Consider the following 21,408-nt stretch of genomic DNA (forward strand, 5'->3'; position numbering starts at 1 on the left):
CCTGCTGTACATCCTGCTTGTTGCATATTAGATTTTCTATGCTCAGGAAGATACTTGCCTTCCTCTTTGCTTCCAATTACGTCTTCTTTTCCTGTTATTTCTTGAATAAGGGTGTTAATTTCTTCCTTAATTTTTCCTTTTACTTTGTAACCACCAATACTCCACAATTGCTCTTCAGCAATCTATTCTCAGTTTGCAGAGCCAGAGGCCAATCCTGACCATTTCTTTAAAGGAGATTTTTACTGTCTGTATTTTAAAAATAGCCCAGAGGTGTTGGTAGTTCCTCATAGCCCTACAGCCGTTTTAACATTTTCACTGAAAACCATTTCACTCTGGATGTTAATTTAGTAATTAGACCTCAAAAAGTCCTCTATTCTGTTAACCTTACAATAACCAAACATAAATAAGTAAATAAGCTATTATTTTATTAGAAAATATTTTCGAGATAACACATATCAGAAGCCGAACTCAAACAAGCATGAACAGAATATTGTGTTGGCTTCTGTAACAGGTATATCCAGGGAACAGGGCTGCTTCAGGCACAGCTGGATCCAGGCATATGAGTTTTCAAGAAACGCTCTCTCTTTCTGTCTCTTGGCACTCCTTCCCTTTCTGTGGGCTTCATTTTCAGGCAGGGCTGTTTCACATTTGGGTAGGCATGGTCACCACAGATGGGTGTTAATCATTCAAAGAAGAGAAGGTGGCCTTCACGCTCCCCACTTCTCCCTCAGAGAGCTCCAGCACAGTCCTGAGGAGCCGCTCATTGGCCAGGCCCAAGTCACATGCCCATTATTGGTGAGTTCAGCACCACCGAAGACCAATGGACTGTCACAAAAAGTGCAGAGTAAGGAGACTGGACAAGCATAAACACTGGATTTCATACAAGTTGTAGAGATTTTTCCAGAACCGCATAGTAATAGGTGGGAATAGTTTGCTACTTAAAAGAAAAAGATAATGATAGCCACAATACCTGCTAACTTTTAAGAATGTGTTAGGAGTCTCTAATGCTAGATGAGTTACATGGATTATTTAATTAGACAGTAAGTTCTATATTATAATTTCCATTTTAAGGAAAACTTATGCAAGTCTTCCTGGATATTAAGTGGTGTAACCTGGATTTAAATCAAAGACTTTTTTTTTTCTCTTTAAAGTCTACACTAGGCCATCTCAGTGCACAGAGTGAAAATTATGCACTAATTCTATGGCATCTAATTCTTGTGGCATCAGATGTTATCAAGTGCCCACAGCTGCTCTGATTCTGTGCCTTCCCTGAATCATTCACTCAGTGTTCATAATGTCTTGATTTTAAGATAATGGGAAAGACAGCAAATGAACAAGTAAATAAAGTATGTAGATAGTGAAGAATACTGTGAAGAAAATCAAAACAAGTTGCTCTCCTAGGAGGTTGGTCATTTAGAGTGAGTGGTCAGGGATGATTTAAATATTAAGTGATATTTGAGTGGAAGCCTTAATCACAGGACAGCCTTACCAGTCTGGGGGAAGAGCTTACCTAAAACAGTGAATAGATGCGTACCAGTCTTGGGATGTTTGAGGAAGACAAAGAGGGCCGGGGGATTCAAGGGCACTGAGAAGGATGATACATGTTGAGAGGTATGTAGGACTGTAGGCCATTGGAGAGGGTTAGATTTTATTATAAGTGCAATGTCAAAGCCATTGGAATATTTTTTTACTTAATTACCTTCTATTGCAAATATGAGGGTAATATTCAAAATGGTTAAAGTCTTGTGAGGCAGCAATGCTGCGAGCAGAGGCCAGCTGGCTGATCTGACCATCCCTCTTCCGGTCTCTGTGGGAACTTGGACCAGGCAGTGGAGCTGGGGCGTCCTTGCCACTGCATCAGAGCCCTGACACTGGTCGCCTGAAGACAGCCTGGGTGAGCTGTTCCCCTCAACGGACAATTTTAAGCCAGCGGAAATGTTTGACAGCTCTGTCTAAATATACCTTCCTGTGCCGAGTCAGTTCTTCATTGATTTCCCTCTGATTGTTAAGAAATAACAGCATGTAAAGTGTTTAACTCATAAATTCTAACTAAGAAATTCGGGAGGATAAGGCATTTTTGTTCCCTCCTTTCACCATCGTCAAATTATTTTCTTCTCTTTTTCCTCCCTCAGGCTTTCCTTTTTACTCATTCCCTCTGGACATAAGCCATCATCCCCATTAGCCTTGTTTTTTTCCCGCCCTACATAAATGGACTTTATCATTACCAAAACCTTTCGTTTTAATGCATCCTGGATATTGGCCAAACATACCACTGCATGGTGACCAATGAGACAAAATGTAATGCAAATGTGAGCATTATTCTTTGTATTAAAGTACTCCTTTCCATTTGAGAGCTCTAGATTAGTCTTTATTATTTTTATTATAAAGCCAACAGTAAAATGAAGCAGAAAAATCAAAAGGAAACAAGTTGTTTTTTAGGTACTGAGGTCATCTGTTATTTTTGTGAAGTGATAGCTTCAGACTGAAACTTTTTAGGGCATATGATTTGGGGTATCTCAGTGTAAATAAATCATCTTTACAGAAGGAAGACAAGAAAATTATTCAACGCATGTATTCTCTTAAGGTGTGCCTCTGTGGATATGGAATGGCATATTTTTCTTTAATAGAATGTTTTTAAGGAGCCAAAATACATTTTGCATAACAAATAGATAGATGATAGATATTTTATTTGTATTCGCAAGAAAAGTTTTGCGAATGCCAATCACAGAGCCATATATTCTGAACTGAAAAATGTCTGGTCAGAAGTTCTGGCTATTCCCATGCTAGCACTTCCATGGAATGTATCATTCCTCTCCACTCTGAGGGGGAAGAGATTGTCACTGAATGTGGTCTGTGGGCATGAGGTAGATGTGAGGGACCGCTTGGGCTTACTGCCACTTCATGTCTTTAAGTACAGCCATCAAACAGTGTGAGAGAATAAAGGACAATGGGACCTCAGCCTTCCCACCTCATCCCCAGGCCTAGGCACAAGGCTCCATCCCCCTGTCTCCTCTCAGAGCCTTCAGTTCATAAAACACTGTTCCTCAGTCCTTGTTTGGACAGCAAACAGGGTGTCCAAGCTTGAAACGGAAGATGTTGGTTGTTCTGTTGATGAGGAGCAGTGGAAACCACCTTAAATCAACAAGAATATGAACTTAATAAAACCTGTGAAAGAGAATAAGAGAGACCATTAATTAGCATATAAATAATTCCTTTATCCTTCAATTGTTTTATTTTCTTAATAAAGCTGTGGCTTTAGAGTTATTAAATGTTGGTATTTCTTTTTAAATTAACTGGAAATACTTCAGATGCATATTTATTTCCTCTATTGCAGTTTTATGTTTATTTTCTAGTTTGTGTTTCAGGCGCATTCTGTTTTTTTACAACTGAAGATGCATCCATATTTCTGTTGCTCTAAGACAAACTGCAAACTATATATGTACATTCAATTTCTTTCTGTTTTCAGATTAGGAACACAGAGTTTTTAAAGTTGTAAATTTTGTTTTATATGAGAAGTGATTCTTCAATACCAGGAAAAAATAACTAAGTTTACAAAGAATTTGAATTCATTTATATTGCTTGAAATTTTCTACACTTCTTTCCTATATGTGAAATACATAAAGGCTCTAATTATACAAAATATAAGCTATACTTAAGTTCCAAATTCTCACACAGTGTGATAGTCAAGGAACTGCTGGATACTTACATTTATCTGACCAATCCTGTGTGCTCACCAAGTACCAGGGACAGCGCTTCACATTGGGTCATCACAGAAGCCAGGACTGCTGCCTTCCATGAAAATTTTGCCTATGAGTTATGCTAGGTATTAAACAAAAATTTTACTAATAATTTGTAGTAATATGTGGAAAAATAATGTAGGGAAAGTGTAAGGTACTATGCATATGCCTAAGAAGGAAATCAGTCTTCACTGGGGACAGCATGGGGAGATGGTTCAAGGTCTCCAGAGTGGATTATTTGAAGAAGTGTGACCTTATGCAGAAATCTGAAAGAAGTGCTGAGGTTCCAGTGTTTAGGGGAGAGGGAATGGGAGAAAGGCGTGGGGCAGCGGGCATTTCTGTGTGTGTGAAAATCATACAGGGGGATGGAGAAATGAAAAAATGGCATGGAGGCTGGAATTTAAGAGCAAGAGGGTCATGAAACAGAGCTGCGAACAGAATCAATATGCCCACCTGTACCTCCTTTACAATCAGCTCTTCTTTAGCTTCTTCTAACCCAGCTGTCCACCAGGGCAGGCCTCAGCTTGATTTCCATTTGATGAAAGGGTTTAATTATTTTAAGACCTATCTCAAATTTATCTTTCTGCAGGAAGCCTTCGGTTATTACAGGGTCAGCTGGAATTAATCACTGTCTTTAAAACTTAACAACCTCTTATTTTTCATTTGTTTTATTCTGACTTATGAGTTATTTGTCTGCCTTGCTCAGTACATAGGAGGGCAGCCAGGTCCTAGTCGCCACTGTGCTTGATACATAGTAAGTACTGTAAAAATAGTAGAATTGAATTGGAAAGCAGATTAATTGCAGTGTGCCTTCTTTTTTGTGTGTGCTATTATCATTTTATGGAATTTAGTCTAGTGTACAGTCTACCTTTTATATCTAGAAAATTCTAGGCCATTTGAAGGGCACAGATGCTGACTCCGTTGGAAACCTCTCTCAAGAAAATTCATCAACTTAGCCAAGTTTCATAAATTTCACATGCAACAAGAACAGAGAATCTTAAAATTATAGTCCTAAGAGCAACATATCCTTATTTGAAAAATACTATAATTCTAGTAAATGTTGCCACCACTGCTTCCTGAGAATATCATATAGCAGCAATTATATTTATGCATGTAATTTTATTTATCTGCACTTTTTAAAATCTGCATTCATACTAATTCATTTGCTGGCTGTACTTATGTCTAATATTTATTTTACTTTTACATTAAAGGAGTTTTTAATATAACCTTTAGATAAGAGCAGCAAGTGAGACTTAAATTACCTAAGTGTGCTTTTACATTTTGTGGTAAGTCTTTTATTGTGATAATATTTATCACGAATGACTAGATATCATGGCTGACAAGCAGAAGCAGGTAAAATCAGCTTTATAAAGAATCCTTTGAATTATCTCAATCTCTAAGCTAAGAAAAGCTATTGTTTTCACTAAAGCAAAGGGAAACACAAAGTGCTTTGTTCTCAGATTTCCTCTGGGACAAATGAGAGCTAGAAGTGTTGAAGATCAAATAGGCCTAACCTGAAGATTCAGTTAAGGAAATATACTCTGTGAGGAAAAATTGTCAGCACTTATGGAAGCAAGATTGATTTTTATTTTTAACTCTGCTGACTTTCAGCCCATCACAAGGACAATCAGTCTTTCACAAAAAACGTATTCAAGGCATCCTAGTCAAGTTCTTTGAATCAATTTTTTTTCTTATTGCTTTTGTTCAGTTCCTTTTGCTGGCATTTCAGACTTCTTTTGTTTGGTAGATGTACCATGGAAGGTGAATGATTGATCATAAATTATCCTCTCAAAGCCTTGCTTCTACACAAATGGGGAAATTTAGCTGGGGCTCAGAGCTTTTGATTCAAAAAACATAATTGTAACTTAGAAGAAATTAATATAGGCTTACTAAAAATTATGATTTGTGTGAAGAGTTGAACATTATGTTTCTAAAATTAACTGTCTAGTAACATGGACCACACAACTTCAACACAGGGCAAAATTCTATTTAAGTTTGTGAGATTCTGACAGTCATTCAGGGAGAAAACAAGAACACCTTTGCTTGGCTTTTGGTAATTTGAGCCAGGATGACTCTAATTTCAGTTGCTTTGGCTACTTCCTACCCATCTTTCCTGGCATACCTCAAAATCCACAAGGTCTTCCACCTTCCCAAATTTAATCTTGTTCTTTATATTCCCTTCAATGCCTACGTTATAGCTTTTATCACACCATGCCTTATATTCTTTTTATGTATATCTGTTTTTTCTTTTCACCTTATGTTTTTCTTTTTTATTTACCCATTACCAATAAGGTATCTATTAATTGATTATTAATAAATGTTTGTATGTATATAAAGGCCCAAAAGTTCAGGCAATTGAACCAGAGTATAAATGGTGGTGGGTTCCTGCGTGATATGATGACTTCAGCAGAGCACCATTCATGGAGAGTAGTGTGGACTCTCAGTGTTCAGCAGGTCTTCATAGCCACTCCCATTCTATTTTGGAAATATTCTTTATGGCTCAATTATTGTGTACTTTATGAAAGTACAGAAATGTATACAGCATCGGGATGCAGAGATGAATCAGACAATATGCCCTTAAGAATCTTAAAGGAGTGGAAGAATACATGCAGTAAACAGGTTATTTTAAAACACTCTGCTAAACCCCATGGCAGAGGTAAGAGGATGGATCCCCAGGGCGTGTGGAAGAGGACACTTAGGGAAGACCCAGGAGTTCATCATAGGCAGTTCTGACAGATGACTGTGAGTGGACCGGGTGAAGCAGGGGAGAGGGGCTCTTTCAGAGGGAGGGAACAATGTGAGCGAAGGCACCGCAGAACCATGATGGATAAGGGGGGACAGAAAGGAAGCAGGAGAGGTGGGCAGGAGCAGGTGACGGGGGACCTCAGACCCCAGCTGAGGAACTTAAGCTGAAACCTGTAAGTGAGGTGATTCTCTTGTAAATTTTAAGTGGTGCAAGGGGAGGAGTCCTGTATTTTAAACTGAGTATCCAATTAGGAGTGAGAACAAGACCAGAGTCAGAGAGATTAGTTTGGAAGCTATTACAGCTAATGGAAATGGAGAGGAAGGTGTAGATTTTAGAAATATTTGGATGGTAGGGGAAAAAAATCTTCTTGATTGAATACATAGTGTGTTGAGAGGGCGACAGACACATTGGATTGGGCGCCTGGATCATTATCAGATAATAGTGAGAAAACCTGAGAAGTTCATTGGGGATTCAGGATTGGAAGTGTCAAGATACAGGATTGCATTGGATTTGAGATATGGGATTGAATCCAAGAGGCTTTGTCCAGTAGGCCAGAGTCATTAACACAGAGGCGATAGTTAAAACCACAATCATGCATGACATTTCCCAGGTGGTCGTACCTAACACACTACACAGGCTCAGTGAATTGCAACATGGGAGCCAAGACTCACACTAGATTTTTTCAGCTCCAAAACGTATGTTTTTATTCTAATGCTCTAATGCTCCATTGCTTCTCTTAAGTGAATGATCTCAGAAGTGATGTGTGTGGCTTGGGGAAATTATTTAATGAAGTTGTAGTCATTTACAACAAGAGTTAAATACAACACAAATATATGAAATCTTTGGAAAAGAGTCCAAACTTGGACACCAGTCCCCATTATTCCACTGACTATCTGTATGACTTGGGGCAAATTCTTAATATCTCTGAGCCTTGATGTCCTTATTCGCCCATTGGAACTTGTGGTGCGTCTTAGGCTGCTATGAGTTATTGGCTGAGAGGAAGCTTGTACAGTCCTCAGCGTTTGCCTAAAGATTAGCAAAAACTTGTTTCTGAAGGTGAGTTGCATGGGCTTCCTGCAAAACAGCTTACTCAGAGAATGAAGTTAGTATGAAGGGCTTCAGAGAGGAGCCGACCTCCCTGCCCAGTAGGGAAAACAGAGGGCACTTGCATAAAATAGCTATGCAAAATGGAGCTGGAAGAGTCTTACTTGTGCACAGAGGTATTCATGAGAATAACCCAGACACTGCATTTGCTTTCATACCAGAGAACTGCAAGTGGATAGAAGCAATTGTGCAAAACTGTCCAGAAGGATGGACAGCTTCAGCTGTGCTTCCAGTCTTGGATTTAGCCTAAAGACAGAAAATGTGGTTGGCCAACTCTGCTATGCCCGAGGTTGCAGCACGCTTCTCCAATGATAGTACCTCCCATGAGAGTGTGGGAAGCAGAAACTTTTAATGCTGTGTGTGATGAAAATGGAAAGTTTCATATTCGGCTCTGCTCTGCTGAACTTGAATGCAACCAGATGCTTTAGGCAATAAATAAGGGCCATGAGAGTCATTTTTGTTATTCTGCAACCAAAAATAAAAGTTATTAGTGACATTACAATTCTCCGTATTCTGTCTTTACATATGCGTATACTTTGAACAACACTTCACATGCCAATATTTAAAGTTTTCAGTGTGAGAAATGAGCTCTTTCTTTCTTGGTGACTGATCTGGGTTGAAATGGCAGCATAGCCTCCAGGGGAAAAATGTACCTCCACACTCTTTCCACACTGGTTTTTACCGCCCTCATAGTAGAAGAAATCCAGTGTCATGGAGATATGTTGATGAGAGGGAAGCAAAGATTGAAAAGCAATTTCTTAACAAAACGCCAGTGAGATTGTATTGTCATCTGTAAATTATGGATAAATATTACCAATCTTATTTTTCTAGTTAATTATGTTTAAGCCACCAGCTTTTAAACTTCTGATTGACAATTAAAATGACTGTAGAGAGGACAAGTTTTAAATAAAAATGAATGCTTATGTTTGATTTTAATTTTTATACACCTTTGATTTATAGTTGACAAAGTACCCTTCAAATATTGTATATTGCGATGTGGCCCTGCTGTGCATGAATGTTCTGCAACTCACACAACATAGAGCTTTCTGTGCTGGTCTATGCCCTATTCAGTAAGACAGGTGCTGTTGAATGTTTGCATGTTGAATCAATATAAATTTTTATGCGATTTCTAAATTCCTGCAAGCAATTTTTCAAGTCTGTGAAACACATTTTGAGTGGCACTGAGCTAGAAGAATAGGCTGGCATTTAAAATAAACAGTGGCTGATGAGAGATGTCACCTTCATATTGTGTGTGTGTGTTCCCTAAACAGAGATAGAAATTATAAAGTGAGCTAAGAGCAAATCCCAAAGGAGGGAGAACAAGCTTCTCTTGTGTCTGGGTGAAGAAATGTTATTGGAAACAACACGGAAAACAGGGCCGTTCCATAGTAGAAAACCAGATTTAGGAAGAACCACCATTAGGAGTTTCTGTTTTCCCACAAAGAAAGGCTACTGGAGTCAGGCTCTTCAGACACTCACTAGGGAAGGAAAGTGTGTTCTCACCTGAAGTGTACACGTTCCCTAGGGAACGAGCTTTGTCTCTTGCTCCTCGCTGTGTTCCTAAAACAGGGAACAGTGCTTTATACTGCAATAGATGCTTAAACAATATTGGTTGAAGTCATTGAATGAAAAGCGTTAAGAACACATCCTTATGTCCAGAAAGCCATTGTATAGAATTAGTAATTGTTATTACTCTCAGCTGTTGTTGAATGCCACAGGGATTTCAGGAAGGTTAGATGGATTCACAGTAGTTTACCAACAATTAGAGCAAGGGAAAGTTTCTTTTAAGTTTCACATGATTTACCTTTTCATTTCCATCTAATTCAACATGGGAGAATCCATTACCAAAACAGGTATAAAGCGCATACTCTCTCCCCACTCCCTCCCTCCCTCTTTCCCTTTTTTCATCTCTTCCTCCTTCTTTCCCTTTACTTCTACCCAATCTATCCCTACCTCCTTTCTTCCTTTACATTCTTTCTTTATTTCTCTGTTTCTTTGTTCCTGTCGCTCTTTCATTCCTTCCTTCTTTATTCATTCATTCATTCATTCATTCATTCATTCATTCATTCATGCCACTCCTCATTCCTTCCCCCTGTCTAGGGAATTAAGTAGTTTTGCCCAGACTTAAGTTCCATGATCTCAATGAACTATTTCTCCTCTCATTGTTAAGATTCACCCTGTGCCTTCAAGACCCTTCTTTCTCTTTGCCTAATAACTTCTACTCCTAATGTGCCCACTAATGTGCTGTAGCACTCTGCTAAACCTTTTTACATCGCTCGCCATGCTGAACTGGATTACCTATTTATTGTCCTCTCTCGAACATGGGTGCTTTGCAGGTAAATATTTTCTTATTTCACCCTTTTATCCCTAGTGCCTGGCACTGTGTCTGACTTATTATTTGTTTATTGAACATATAAGTAAATATGCAGCCTGGAAGTTAGACATGTTCAGATCTGTGTTCCTGAGAGGAAAAAAGAACCCAAGAGAGTGCTCAGAGTGAGAATAATGTAATAGTACTTAATCATGTTTATTTTAATATTTTTTATTTAAAACTGAAAAAATCTTGCTGTATTATTTCTTGCTAGCATTATTTACAGGTAAAAACAACACTGTTTTGAGGCTTTTAAGGGACTCTATGAATATTTTTCTCTTGATTAAATTTGTCCCTTACTATGGAAGGGTTATTAAATACCCTTCCTCTCTAATTTTAAGTCCTGAAGATTGTTAGATACTTGTCTTAAAAAATATCATGCTTCCATGTTAATTGAGATAAAATCTAAAGTTTATGCACTTAAGAAGACGACTCCCTGCAAACAAAAAATATTTTAATATGCATAATAATTACTTTATATATTTTTAGAATTAAGATATTTAATATATTTCTTTCCTTCTATTAAGTCACATATATATTTAGTAGTTTGATACTATGGTGACTTCAACTCCTTTATCGCTCTCATGAAATAAAATTCAGTTCCATTCCATACTATATCCAGGCTATGTGTCAGGCATTGTCTTTGGTTATGGGATTGCAAATTTTAAGAAATGGGTCTCTGCCCACTGAGAGTATGAAGTTAGTAAAGACGGCAGGATGAGTGTAACTTGGTATCAAGTAGTAAGATAAATTTGTTTCAGTGGAGACTTAAGAGGACGTTATATTTGAGCAGGAGTTTGAAGGATCAGAAGAATTTTGCCAAGCAGAAGGAGATAAGGCAGAAGCTGAGGCAGAGGGAGTGATATGAGAAGAGGTGGGGAGATTTTCGTGCGGATGGTGTGTTGGGGAAATGGAGCATGAACATTGCAGGGGGAAGAGATGAGAGATGAGATGGGAGTCTGTTGGTAGATCGTTAGCAGAGGCATTGCATGCCCAAATTTAGACTTTGGGTGCTGGAGAAATTTAAATGACTTTCAAGTGACTTTAAACAAGGTAATAAAATGTTTGTATCTATGCTTTAGAAAGGTAATTTTGAAGGGCCAGTGGAGTTAAATAAGAAATTCAGAGAAAGACACGGTGGAGAAGGAACTAACCTGCCGACTTAATGTAAACTGAGCCATAGAAGACTGCTATGATGTAAACCTAGTAATTAATCTTTAATATGGAAGTGCCATATTTCCTGGAGATAATGTTATTAGGTGGAATTAATTAAAAAATTGAAATGTTAGTAGACTTTACTGTTTTTTTTTCTGAGTGTATGAGAGATATTTTTAATATAGTTAAACATTATTCTTGGAAAGGTTTTCTTATTTTCAAGGATTTGCTATTTCTGTTTATTCCCACAGAGATGGTATTTCATAATGCTAGGGCATGCTGTTGTCATTGGTAAACATGTATACCGTGTGCAGGATTCTAACAGTGGATGGCGCCCTTGGGGATATATACATGTTGCAGGTGCAAGAAAGGAATATCACCCTAGCAGACTCATGTAAAGGGAGACGAAATGAAAGTGAAGAAAAGGAGTGTATTCCAAACATTCCTCTGAGGATAGAATTCCAGCCCAGTCAAGTCACTGATTGAAGTCCATCAAGAAGAGAGTGAATGGATCCAGCAGCAGCAATAGGGAACAGTGGGGTGCATCTCCATTACCTCAGCAGCAGTAGGGAACAGCGGGATACATCTCCATTACCTCTGACTCCCTGATTCTGTTGTCAGGGCATAAGAGAAGTCTTGGAGCAGTGCTTTCTTAACATGGGAAAGTCTTGCCCTCTGTAGTCACACAGTTGTCTCATCTGTCTTCTGGCAATGTTTTTGCCCTAACACTCAAGTAGAAATGGAGCTGTTAATTGGGAATAGGCAGTTCTCTAATGATTCTCACATCCTTTTTGAACAAGCCAAAATATATATTTGTCCAAGCAAACCCAAGTTTTTCTCATTATTCAGAATTTCTCTTCATGTAGCTTTCAGCAAAACCTACTTCAGAGAAGTCAAGGCTAATGCTTAGGGGCAAGGAAGATGATTGGCATGGAAGTGCAAATTAACATTCTCCTGCCTACTTACTCATCACGTATTCTTTACCCATATGTGGGCTCAAGTTGAACCTATCTGGTAATACTCATTTGTACAAGAGATCAGTGTCTTTTAATAAGATTTTCTGTAGAATTATTTTTCTAATTCCAGTGCTAGAGTAGTCAAATGCAGTTTAACAATGGTACTCATGAGACACCCATGCACACCTGTAGTCAACTGCTGTGCCACTGTTATAATGACATATTGAATCATTTCTATGACTAATAGCCATAATTAACCAAACACTGCTATATTTCCTTTTTGAGATGCATAATAAATGCTAAAATCCAAAAGCTACCCCAGACAGTTTAGAATATTTTACAGTAGGACACAATATTAGGAGAAGTATAGTTGAGTCTGGCCAAGTGAGACATTTCCATGATTATTAAAAATATAGAGATGATCTCATTAGCAATGATCTGGAGAAAAAACAAGAACATAGCAGCGATCTGAGCTGAATACTGTAGTTATTCTTCCCTATAATAAAATGACAGGGGCTCTTATGCCTTAATCATCCCTCTTGAAAGATTGGATATAACCCAATATGCCCAGAAAAGGGAAGGAGGAAGTGCCAAATGAGAAGAATTTTTGTCACATTTGTCATTGATTTAACCTCTGTGTATCTCCAGTGACAAAATTAATACGTTTAAATATTTTACCTCAAGCTGTTGGCATTGTCTCTCTTTGCATAAAAACCTGTCTATCTCTGGAACACGAGCCTGTCCCTCTAGAGCTATGATCCTAAAACTTTTCCCATTTGATTTTTCTTAATTCTTAAGTTAGTATATTAACTTACATCTCTTTGTTCCCCAAACTCATTTTCCTTCTCTCATGACAAACATCAATTCCTTATTCACATTACCATGGTCTTGTTATGAATGCTGAATGATGTTTTTCATTTTTAGGATCTCTTGAAACACTAAATTCCCTATTATTTCATATTTTATGTATCACATTTCTTCCCATTTATTCTTACATTTTTGCTGGTAGCTAAGTGTTTGTTGGGTAGTGCTTCTCCACTGCTTAAGAAATTAATTACAATTTTTTACTTCGGTGTTTAATTTTGTCACAGTATGGATCCAGCATACTTGCCCCACATTCTCTCTCACTCTATACATAAACTTTGTCTTCAGCCAAATGGACTCCACCTGTTTCTACATCTGCTCTGTTGTTCATGGTGTTGCCTCCACTTGAAGTGCTTCTTTTCCATTTTGACCTGTCCAGAATCCCATCCATGGGTCAAAGCCCAACTCTTATGTCATATTCTTAGGTGGCCTCCCTTCTTCCTCATGTGGACATATTCCACTGACTTTCTGCACCTTTTACTTACCTATCACTTCTACTTTGCATTACAGATACCTTTGTACTTGTCTTCACTATTAGATTGTATGAGATTAGTTTGCACAAGATTAGTTTCATTGTAGTTATTTGATTTGGACATATTTATATCAGTATGGATTATAATTTATAACATTATCACCCCTTTCATTGGTATTTTAATCTATAGAGACTAAATGAAAAAAAAATTATTATAATGTATCCATTTTATATGGCCGAGTTCATTTATAAAATTGTGACAGTGAAGCCTGATGTAATCCACTGTGAAAGGAAACTTGCTGTTCTGCTTCTATAAAATAGGAGCAGCACTTTCAAAGCGGCCCTAATAAAATTTGCTGCATTGAGACAAAGGACCATGACTTCATTCTTACTAACCTCAGAAGCAAAATAAATTATGGTCAGCTTTGGCATTAATCCAATTTTACCATTAACTTTCTCATAAATTTTGATTAAGGGGCATTGTAAGACTTGCAATTAAGGGAAGTGCATTAGAAATTCATTTCCTGTCCACAGTTTGTCATATTTTGAAAAATACTCAAGTTCTGTCAATACCTGCAAACCTTGGGGATAGTAAAATATCTGGCTGAACAACCTTTTCTTCTGATGGGACATACCTAAAATTAGTTGTGGTTTCAATCCCAAATGTTTATTTTAAGAAGTAATTGATTAAAATATTTGTTGGCTATATAAATTTACTAAGAGTAACAAAGCATCCATAATTCATGGTTATTTTCTCTAGACATCATCAGCTCATAGATATATTTTATAATGATTTGTTGCTTTCTATATTCATGGATTAACAATTAGCTACTTGCCCACATCTGGAGCAATAATATATTTAAATCTGAATTTGTAGTTGGCCTTTCTTCTCTAAGAGTATTTTCAAGGGTGCAAGTTATATTATTCAATGCTTTTTCTATTTTTGCTCTGCTATATAGGAAAGAAGAGACTATTTCTGAAAAAAGGTTTCACTTGATGTGGGTACTTACTTATTTTAAATCTATAAAAGTTATTTTTCTACTGGATCTCTTCATCAACTATGTTTTTAAATATTTCGCCCCATTGAAAAGTTGAAGATATTTGCCAAGTCATTTTAAGTGAATGTAGCAGAATTAGACCAACATGATCTTGCTCTTAACTCTATTTTTTTTTAAGGAACATTTTTCAGAAAGTGGGAAGAATGTCCCATGTGCCCAGCTGTGGTGGCAGGTTTCAGTAGTCAAGTTTTCCTTCACCGCTCCCCCACCTCCCCACCTTTCTCAATGATGATCGCCACACTGTTGTACTCATGATTCCTGGACTGCTTCTACAGCCTATTTTTCTCCCCAAACTATTCAGGGTAAAGAAGAACTGCTGTTTCCACTGCCAATGCTCCTGAATAAGCCATTTAAATCATACTCTTCTTTCACCCCAAAAAAGGTTTCTTTCCTTTTAGACCTAAAACTCTGTGCACTGATCCTGGAATTGTGTAGATGCTAAATATCTACCTTAATTTTCACTTTTTACATGGATCATACAATATTTTAGATGGCCTTGAAAGCAGACATTTTGGCTTATATGGCTCCTACTCTGTGCACTTGAATAATAATTGTCTGTGGAATGAGTCCTTTTTGCTTACTTACCACAGTACCGAACACTTCACGTGCACTTGTTAATCTCCAACATTATGCTGTCAATATGTAGGACAAGTTTAATATCCACTGTAAAAATGAGGTACTTGAGACCCCAGGAGGCTAAGTAACTTGGTAACTTGTGTACCAAGTTTTTCTCTTTTTCTACCACACATACCTGAGGAAAGCATGAGGACATCTGAGCAGGGTGGCTCTGTGGGTTCCGGCTTTGAAGCACCACCTGTCTTCCAAACTCATAGCAATGCTGGATAAAACATGAACGCAGAACATGTAAAAGTCACAGCTGCGGCCACAGGTTATCATCTCAGTGATCCGCACGTGGGAGGGAAATGTGAGCAATGTGCTGTAAGCTGTGCAGAGGCCCCTGGCCTGTTGGCCTCTGGTGGTGGAAAGTGGGGTCCCTGTGACCCCTTCAGGGAAATGAGAAATTAAAGTCATCCCACAGTAGGTGGAGATCCAGAGCCAACCTCACAGGTGGAAGCTCGGGCGTAGAGGGAGGCTCTTCCCATTTGTGAGCAAAGGATGAACAATCTCCTCTCTGCTACTGCCTGAAACTGTAGCTTTTGTGGACTTACGATGGAAGAGGGACTGAAATGGAGGAGGAAGCTGATGCAGCCGTTAAACTAGGAAGTGAACCAAGTCATTTGCTGGTTCAGGGATGGGACTGGTAATAATCCAGATGTCAGCACAATGTGATACTCCAATCACCAGTACGAAAGTGATTATAGGTGGGTGGTTCTGGGCACAAAAATGAGCACAGAATCATGTGTAAGATGAAGATGATGAGTGATAGGGGATGGAGCCGTATTTAAAAAAACAACAACACTAAACTAAATTAAAAATCATGCCACCTCAAGTGAACTTGCAAAGCAAAATTCCAGAGCACACGAGGGACCCTAACACTAAGAAAGAGCCCACAAAGTTGACCATTAAAAATAAATTTGACTCAGAAGAAATTAAAATGTTCAGATAGTCTGGCAAAGTATATTTTAGATGCTCAAAATATAAACAAAGGATTGCAATTCATTAAAATAAGATAGAAAATCTTGAAATAAAAAGAGTCAGTTATCCAGTTATTTTTTTGTTTTCTATAATTCTTTCTTACTGAATTTATTGGGCTGACATTGGTTAATGTAATTATAAAGGTTTCAAGTGTACGATTCTATAGGACATCATCAGTGCACTGTGTTGTGTGTTCGCCACCCCAAGTCAAGTCTCCTTCCATCGCCATTTCCTTACCCTCTCCTGCCTCCCCCTGCCTCCCCTTTCCCTCTGATAATCACCGTGCTGTCGTGTGCCTGTGAGTTGTTGGTTCGTTTTTTGTTTTTTTTTACTTAATCTTTTCCTATTTTTGTTGAAATATTTATTTACAAACATTTATTAAGCCCATACTATATATTAGGTGCTAGAGATGCAACAGTGAACAACAGTAAATAAAATCCATATCCACATAGAAAGTTTACACTCTTATGGTGGAGTTTACCTGTTAGTCACAGAAATAAAATAGGAGTAGGTAGAAATCTTGGAAATGAAAAGATAGTCATTGAAATAAAATTCTCAGTAGAAAGGATAAGCTCTATACTTGACAGTTTTTATTTGAAAGGTATTACTTAGCAAATCTCCTAAAATGCAATAATGTAAAAGAAAAATCTTAAAAGAAAGTGTATGTATGTGTTTCAGTGTCTGTGTGTGTCTGTGTACCTGTATGGAGAGAAAGAGAGAGAATACACATAAGATTATGTAAAAAGATAATAGCTGAGATTATTTTAGAAGTGAAGACAAGCCTCCTCATGTGGAAAGCATACTTTGAGACTCTCTAGATAAATAAAAATAAATCAATGCCTAAACATTTTGTGATTAAACTTTAGGACATCAAGGATAAAAAGAAAATCTTGACCTATCAGAGAAAAAATATAGACAAGAACCAAAGCAAAGACAACTAGATTGAGAATGGACACCAAAGCAGTATTGAGGTGAAAAAATGTACCCATCAATTTAATTCTAGAATTCTGTGCCAGAGACTGATAGACACTGACCAAAAATGTTAATTGATCAACTTCTTGAGGAAGCAAGCTTAGAAAGAATGTGTGGATTGAAAGGGGGGAAAAAAAAGAAAAGAGAAACAGTTATTCTTTGGTTCCTCGCCTGGGGCCAATCCCACGGGCGACCTTGTGAAGCATAGAAGTGATTGCTGTCAGCTTCCGGTGGCGTTTTCCTCGCGGAGGGAGCCTTTGGGACCAGAATGGGACTGGAGAAGGGGGAGCAGCCAAGGGCTTATCTATGTCTGTACTGTTTCATTTCTTTAAAAGGAGAAACAAAGTGCAAATTGCTAAAATTGTTAAAGCCTGTTAAACCCATGCCTGGGTTTTCACAGTACTCACCTAAATGCATGCCTGTATAACTGATATAAAAAGGCACTCAGATATTTCAAGAGAACATGATTTTTTATGCCCAGCAATCAAGTGTATAAAACAGCCTGTCTTCTGGTAATAGGACAAGTTAAAACTCAAACCTTTATCAGGGCTTACAGGGCCCTGCAGAGCCTACTAACCATGTAGCCTCTTTCTGAGCTGCTCATTCATTCATTCTAACCGAGCTCCAGCCACATTGTGTTTTGCACCTCAAACAATGAAAGCTCATTTCCTCTTCTCACAAAGATAATCCTCTTAGATCATTATTGTCTCTTTCTGATACTGGGGAAAGTCTAGAACATTTTAAAATAGCTCACATTCCTTTGACTTTGCTCTCCATCCTATGTTGTTAGTAGATTTGACTGAACCAGGTAAATGAAACTATTTTCATGGCACTTGATGAATGTTCCACTTTACAGTGCTTCATATCCCGTAACTCAGTCGTCCTGAGCTGAACAACTTTCTGGGTTACTGTAGTCCCCACACTCCTGGAAGTGTTACGTGTTCAGGACCAATAGGTAGCTGTGGGATTCAAGCTGAGGGAATAATTTGTCCGTGGACTGGTGTAGCAAACACACCTGAGGAAAGGTATGGGGACATCTTACTGAGATATCTCAGGGGGTTCCAGCTTTGAGGCACCCACTCTGTGCCAAGATGGTAATGGATCTACTGCAAATTCAAAATGAATTATAAAGAATAACAAAGAACTTTGGATGCTAAACTGTTTTAAAATTTCTGTTATTGTTTGTATTTGAGAGATGAACAAGTTACTGATTGGAAGTTACTGTTAAAACTTTCCTAAACTAAAGTGTAATACTTGGTTTATCCATGCTACTTGATCTTAGACAAAAAACAAATAACATTACTGCTAGCTAGGATTCCACATAGTTTATTAAAATAGTAATTACCAATTCCATCCTGGTGACAAAAAAGAGCCAGTATATCTTGGAAGAGGTTTAACTTTCAATCTGAAATAATCCGACTCAGTAGTCTGTTTAAAATTAGTTTTTTGAGTATTATTTTATAATCACACACTTGCACAATAATGAAAACTGGGTCATATCCTCCAGTAGTCAAAAGAAAGTATATTTCTTCAACTTGTATAATAATATTAATTATTGCAAATATTAATGAGCATTTACTCTGTGCTATGTATTGTTCTAAGCATTTTATTTGCATTAACTCATAATCTTGGCAGCCTTGTGAAGTAGATGCTGATGTTATCCCCAGATTATAAAAGAGGAAACTGAGTCATAGAAAAATTAGATATAATCTAATAGAGATAATCTCTCTAAGGCTACATACCAAACATGTAATGGAGCTGCTGGTAGCTTTAAACATTTGTTTCGGACTGAAAATTATTCACTTTTTTTGCAATCCCACCCACCCTAGTGTTCAACACTTCCGGCTATTCGTTTGTCTTCAGAAGGAAGTCAGTGGAATTTGTATATGTCTTCATGCATTTTAATTTTTCTCACAATAAATGATAATTTATTCTTTGGATTCTTATAGAGCATTCTACTTGGACAAGTCTAATTCACCACCCAACTCCACATCCAAAGCTGCCTATGTTGATAAGGTAAAAATAGATGATAGCATTTATTTATGCCTTGTCATTTACATAAATCCCTAACGTAATTTTTCTGCATTTGTTCTTGAGCAATGTGTATGTAATTATAAATATTTGTAGTCTCCAATTCTGTTACCCTCATGATAAAATATTTTATACAATCCATTAAAAGTTGTATCAACAATAAATTATATTCCATCAAAAAAGGATTTCTTTCCCCTAAACATGTGAGGTTTATGTTTGTCCCTTTGTCCTGCAGCTCATGAGGCCTCTCAATGCCTTGGATGAACTTTATCGACTGGTAGCTTCGTTCATCAGGTCCAAGCGCACGGCCACCTGCGTGAACACAGCCTGCAGCGCCTCGGGCGTGGGGCTGCTGTCGGTGTCGTCGGAGCTGTGCAGCAGGCTGGGGGCGTGCCACGTCATCATGTGCAACAGCGGCGTGCACCGGTACGTGAGCTTCCTGGGCTGCCACTGCGCCTGCTTGCATTTGGCGGTGGTTCTGTTTACATTTTGGCAACATGGCATTATAACTGGAAACATTTAAAGGACTTGTGTATTTGGAAGAAAATTTCAGAAATTAGATAATTCTTACATAGTATTTCCTGGCTTTAGTTCCTATATTTTCTGTGACTATTCATACAAATGAATGCAATCCTGCATTTATATCATTGTGGCCCAAAGTGTTATATCCCTTGTATTTATATTGCAAGATTTATACTTTAGGTATAAAATTTTGCATTAGCTTTATTTGCTCTTGCAATTTTCTTGGTGAGAACTGATACAATTAGCTCAACAAAATGCTTTTCATTGCATTTGGTGACCCTTCCACTCTTCAGTGGTTTGGATCCCTATTACCCAAATGTTGTGAGCTGGATGCTGTCTTGGGGTTACTACTATCTTTGCATTCCTGGCAAAATTATAGTCTAATAGTTAATATGGTATGTTGTTCCTGAAAATGTAAGGGGACACACACACACACAGGTGGGTCCTATTGAAGTGGTTTGTCTTTGGCAACTGTGCTCTGTTTGGGGCAGCCAAGGTAGGTGTATGACTTCATGTAGCTACATGAGATTCAAAAAGTGAGTGGAGAATCGCAGATCAAGTCCTTTCTTTATAGTTACTTCCTCCTCTTCTGTCAACTCTCCATTTTTCAAAAGGAAGTGAAACCATATGAGTGGAAAAATAGGAAAGAATTTAGTCCTCATTGTAATCTGAGTGGGCAGAGAGCCTTCTGTCATCAGTCATTGTCTCTTCTTAGTTCTAGGCCAGTTAGAGTTGAGGATGGAGGCTATTATCTATTCAAATGTACTTAGTACTTAACTCATACAATGGACTGCAATTGGTGCTATTGGTTGTTTAATGAAGTGGTGACATTCATTTTAGAGACAAAGTATGAACAATACAATAGAAATTAATAACAAAATTAATAAGATAGCCAAAACAATGATAAAAAACAAAAATAACAAGTAAATGTAGACTACAAGAAAATGTAAATGACCTAGGAAAGATAAAAATAAGATTCAAAGGGAAAATAGGTCTGTGCAGTGGTTAGAATGGGGAAGTTTCCGTGGAGAAGCTGATGGTTGCACTGGGTTTGACTGCATCATGTCAAGGAAGGACAGGGGGAGAAAGACGGTTCAAGGCAGCAGGTGCTCATGGATGAAATTCCATTCAATTGGCATGCCTAAATTCTAGTTTTTAAGTCCTGCACAGCATGTTTTGGCCTATGAAATATGGCAAGACTATTTTTCTAAAAACATTACAATTTTTTTTTTGTTGACAAAATATACAGAATTTCCCTCTGTATTTTAATTGCCATGTACTTGTGCTCTATTGCAAGCTTATTAACAGCTTAATTGAAAATATTGTCTGTAACTGAATATATGAAATTTCATATTTTTATTAGCAGAACAGTGATGTCTCTCTTATAATCCATTCATGTTCATTCATTCTGGTCCCATTAATTCATTCATATATTCACTCATTATTCATTCACTCAATAAATATGCACTGAGCACCAATAATGTGCCAGCACTGTTATAGTTCCTGGTGATACAGCACTAAAAAAAAAAGTGCCAAGGGGGCAGAAGCATAAAATGGAGCAATAATAGCCTCTTCAACAAATGGTGTTGGGAGAGCTGGACGGCTACATACAAAAAATTGAAATTGGATCATCAGCTGACACCATACACAAAAATAAACTCAAGATGGATAAAAGACTTAAATATAAGTCACAACACCATAAAAGTCCTAGAGGAGAACATTGGCAGGAAACTCTCAGATATCCCACACAGCAATTTTTTCACTGATATGTCTCCTAAAGCAAGGGACATAAAGGAAAGAATAAACAAGTGGGACCTCATCAAA

At 37.7% G+C, this 21,408-nt stretch overlaps 1 protein-coding gene across 1 annotated transcript in view; it reads left to right on the plus strand.

Moving 5' to 3' along the window:
- PREX2 (phosphatidylinositol-3,4,5-trisphosphate dependent Rac exchange factor 2) overlaps nt 1-21,408 on the plus strand; it is a 228,740-nt gene that overhangs the window by 177,327 nt on the left and 30,005 nt on the right. Inside the window, exons 36-37 of the mRNA XM_054590233.1 lie at nt 18,981-19,047; nt 19,298-19,488. Of these exons, the coding sequence (XP_054446208.1) occupies nt 18,981-19,047; nt 19,298-19,488 (258 nt within the window). The remainder of the gene's footprint in view (nt 1-18,980; nt 19,048-19,297; nt 19,489-21,408) is intronic.

This window comes from Pteronotus mesoamericanus, unplaced genomic scaffold, assembly GCF_021234165.1.
Source record: "Pteronotus mesoamericanus isolate MK-2021 breed Mesoamerican mustached bat unplaced genomic scaffold, CSHL_Meso_final scaffold_174, whole genome shotgun sequence".
Classification (NCBI taxonomy): Eukaryota; Metazoa; Chordata; class Mammalia; order Chiroptera; family Mormoopidae; genus Pteronotus; species Pteronotus mesoamericanus.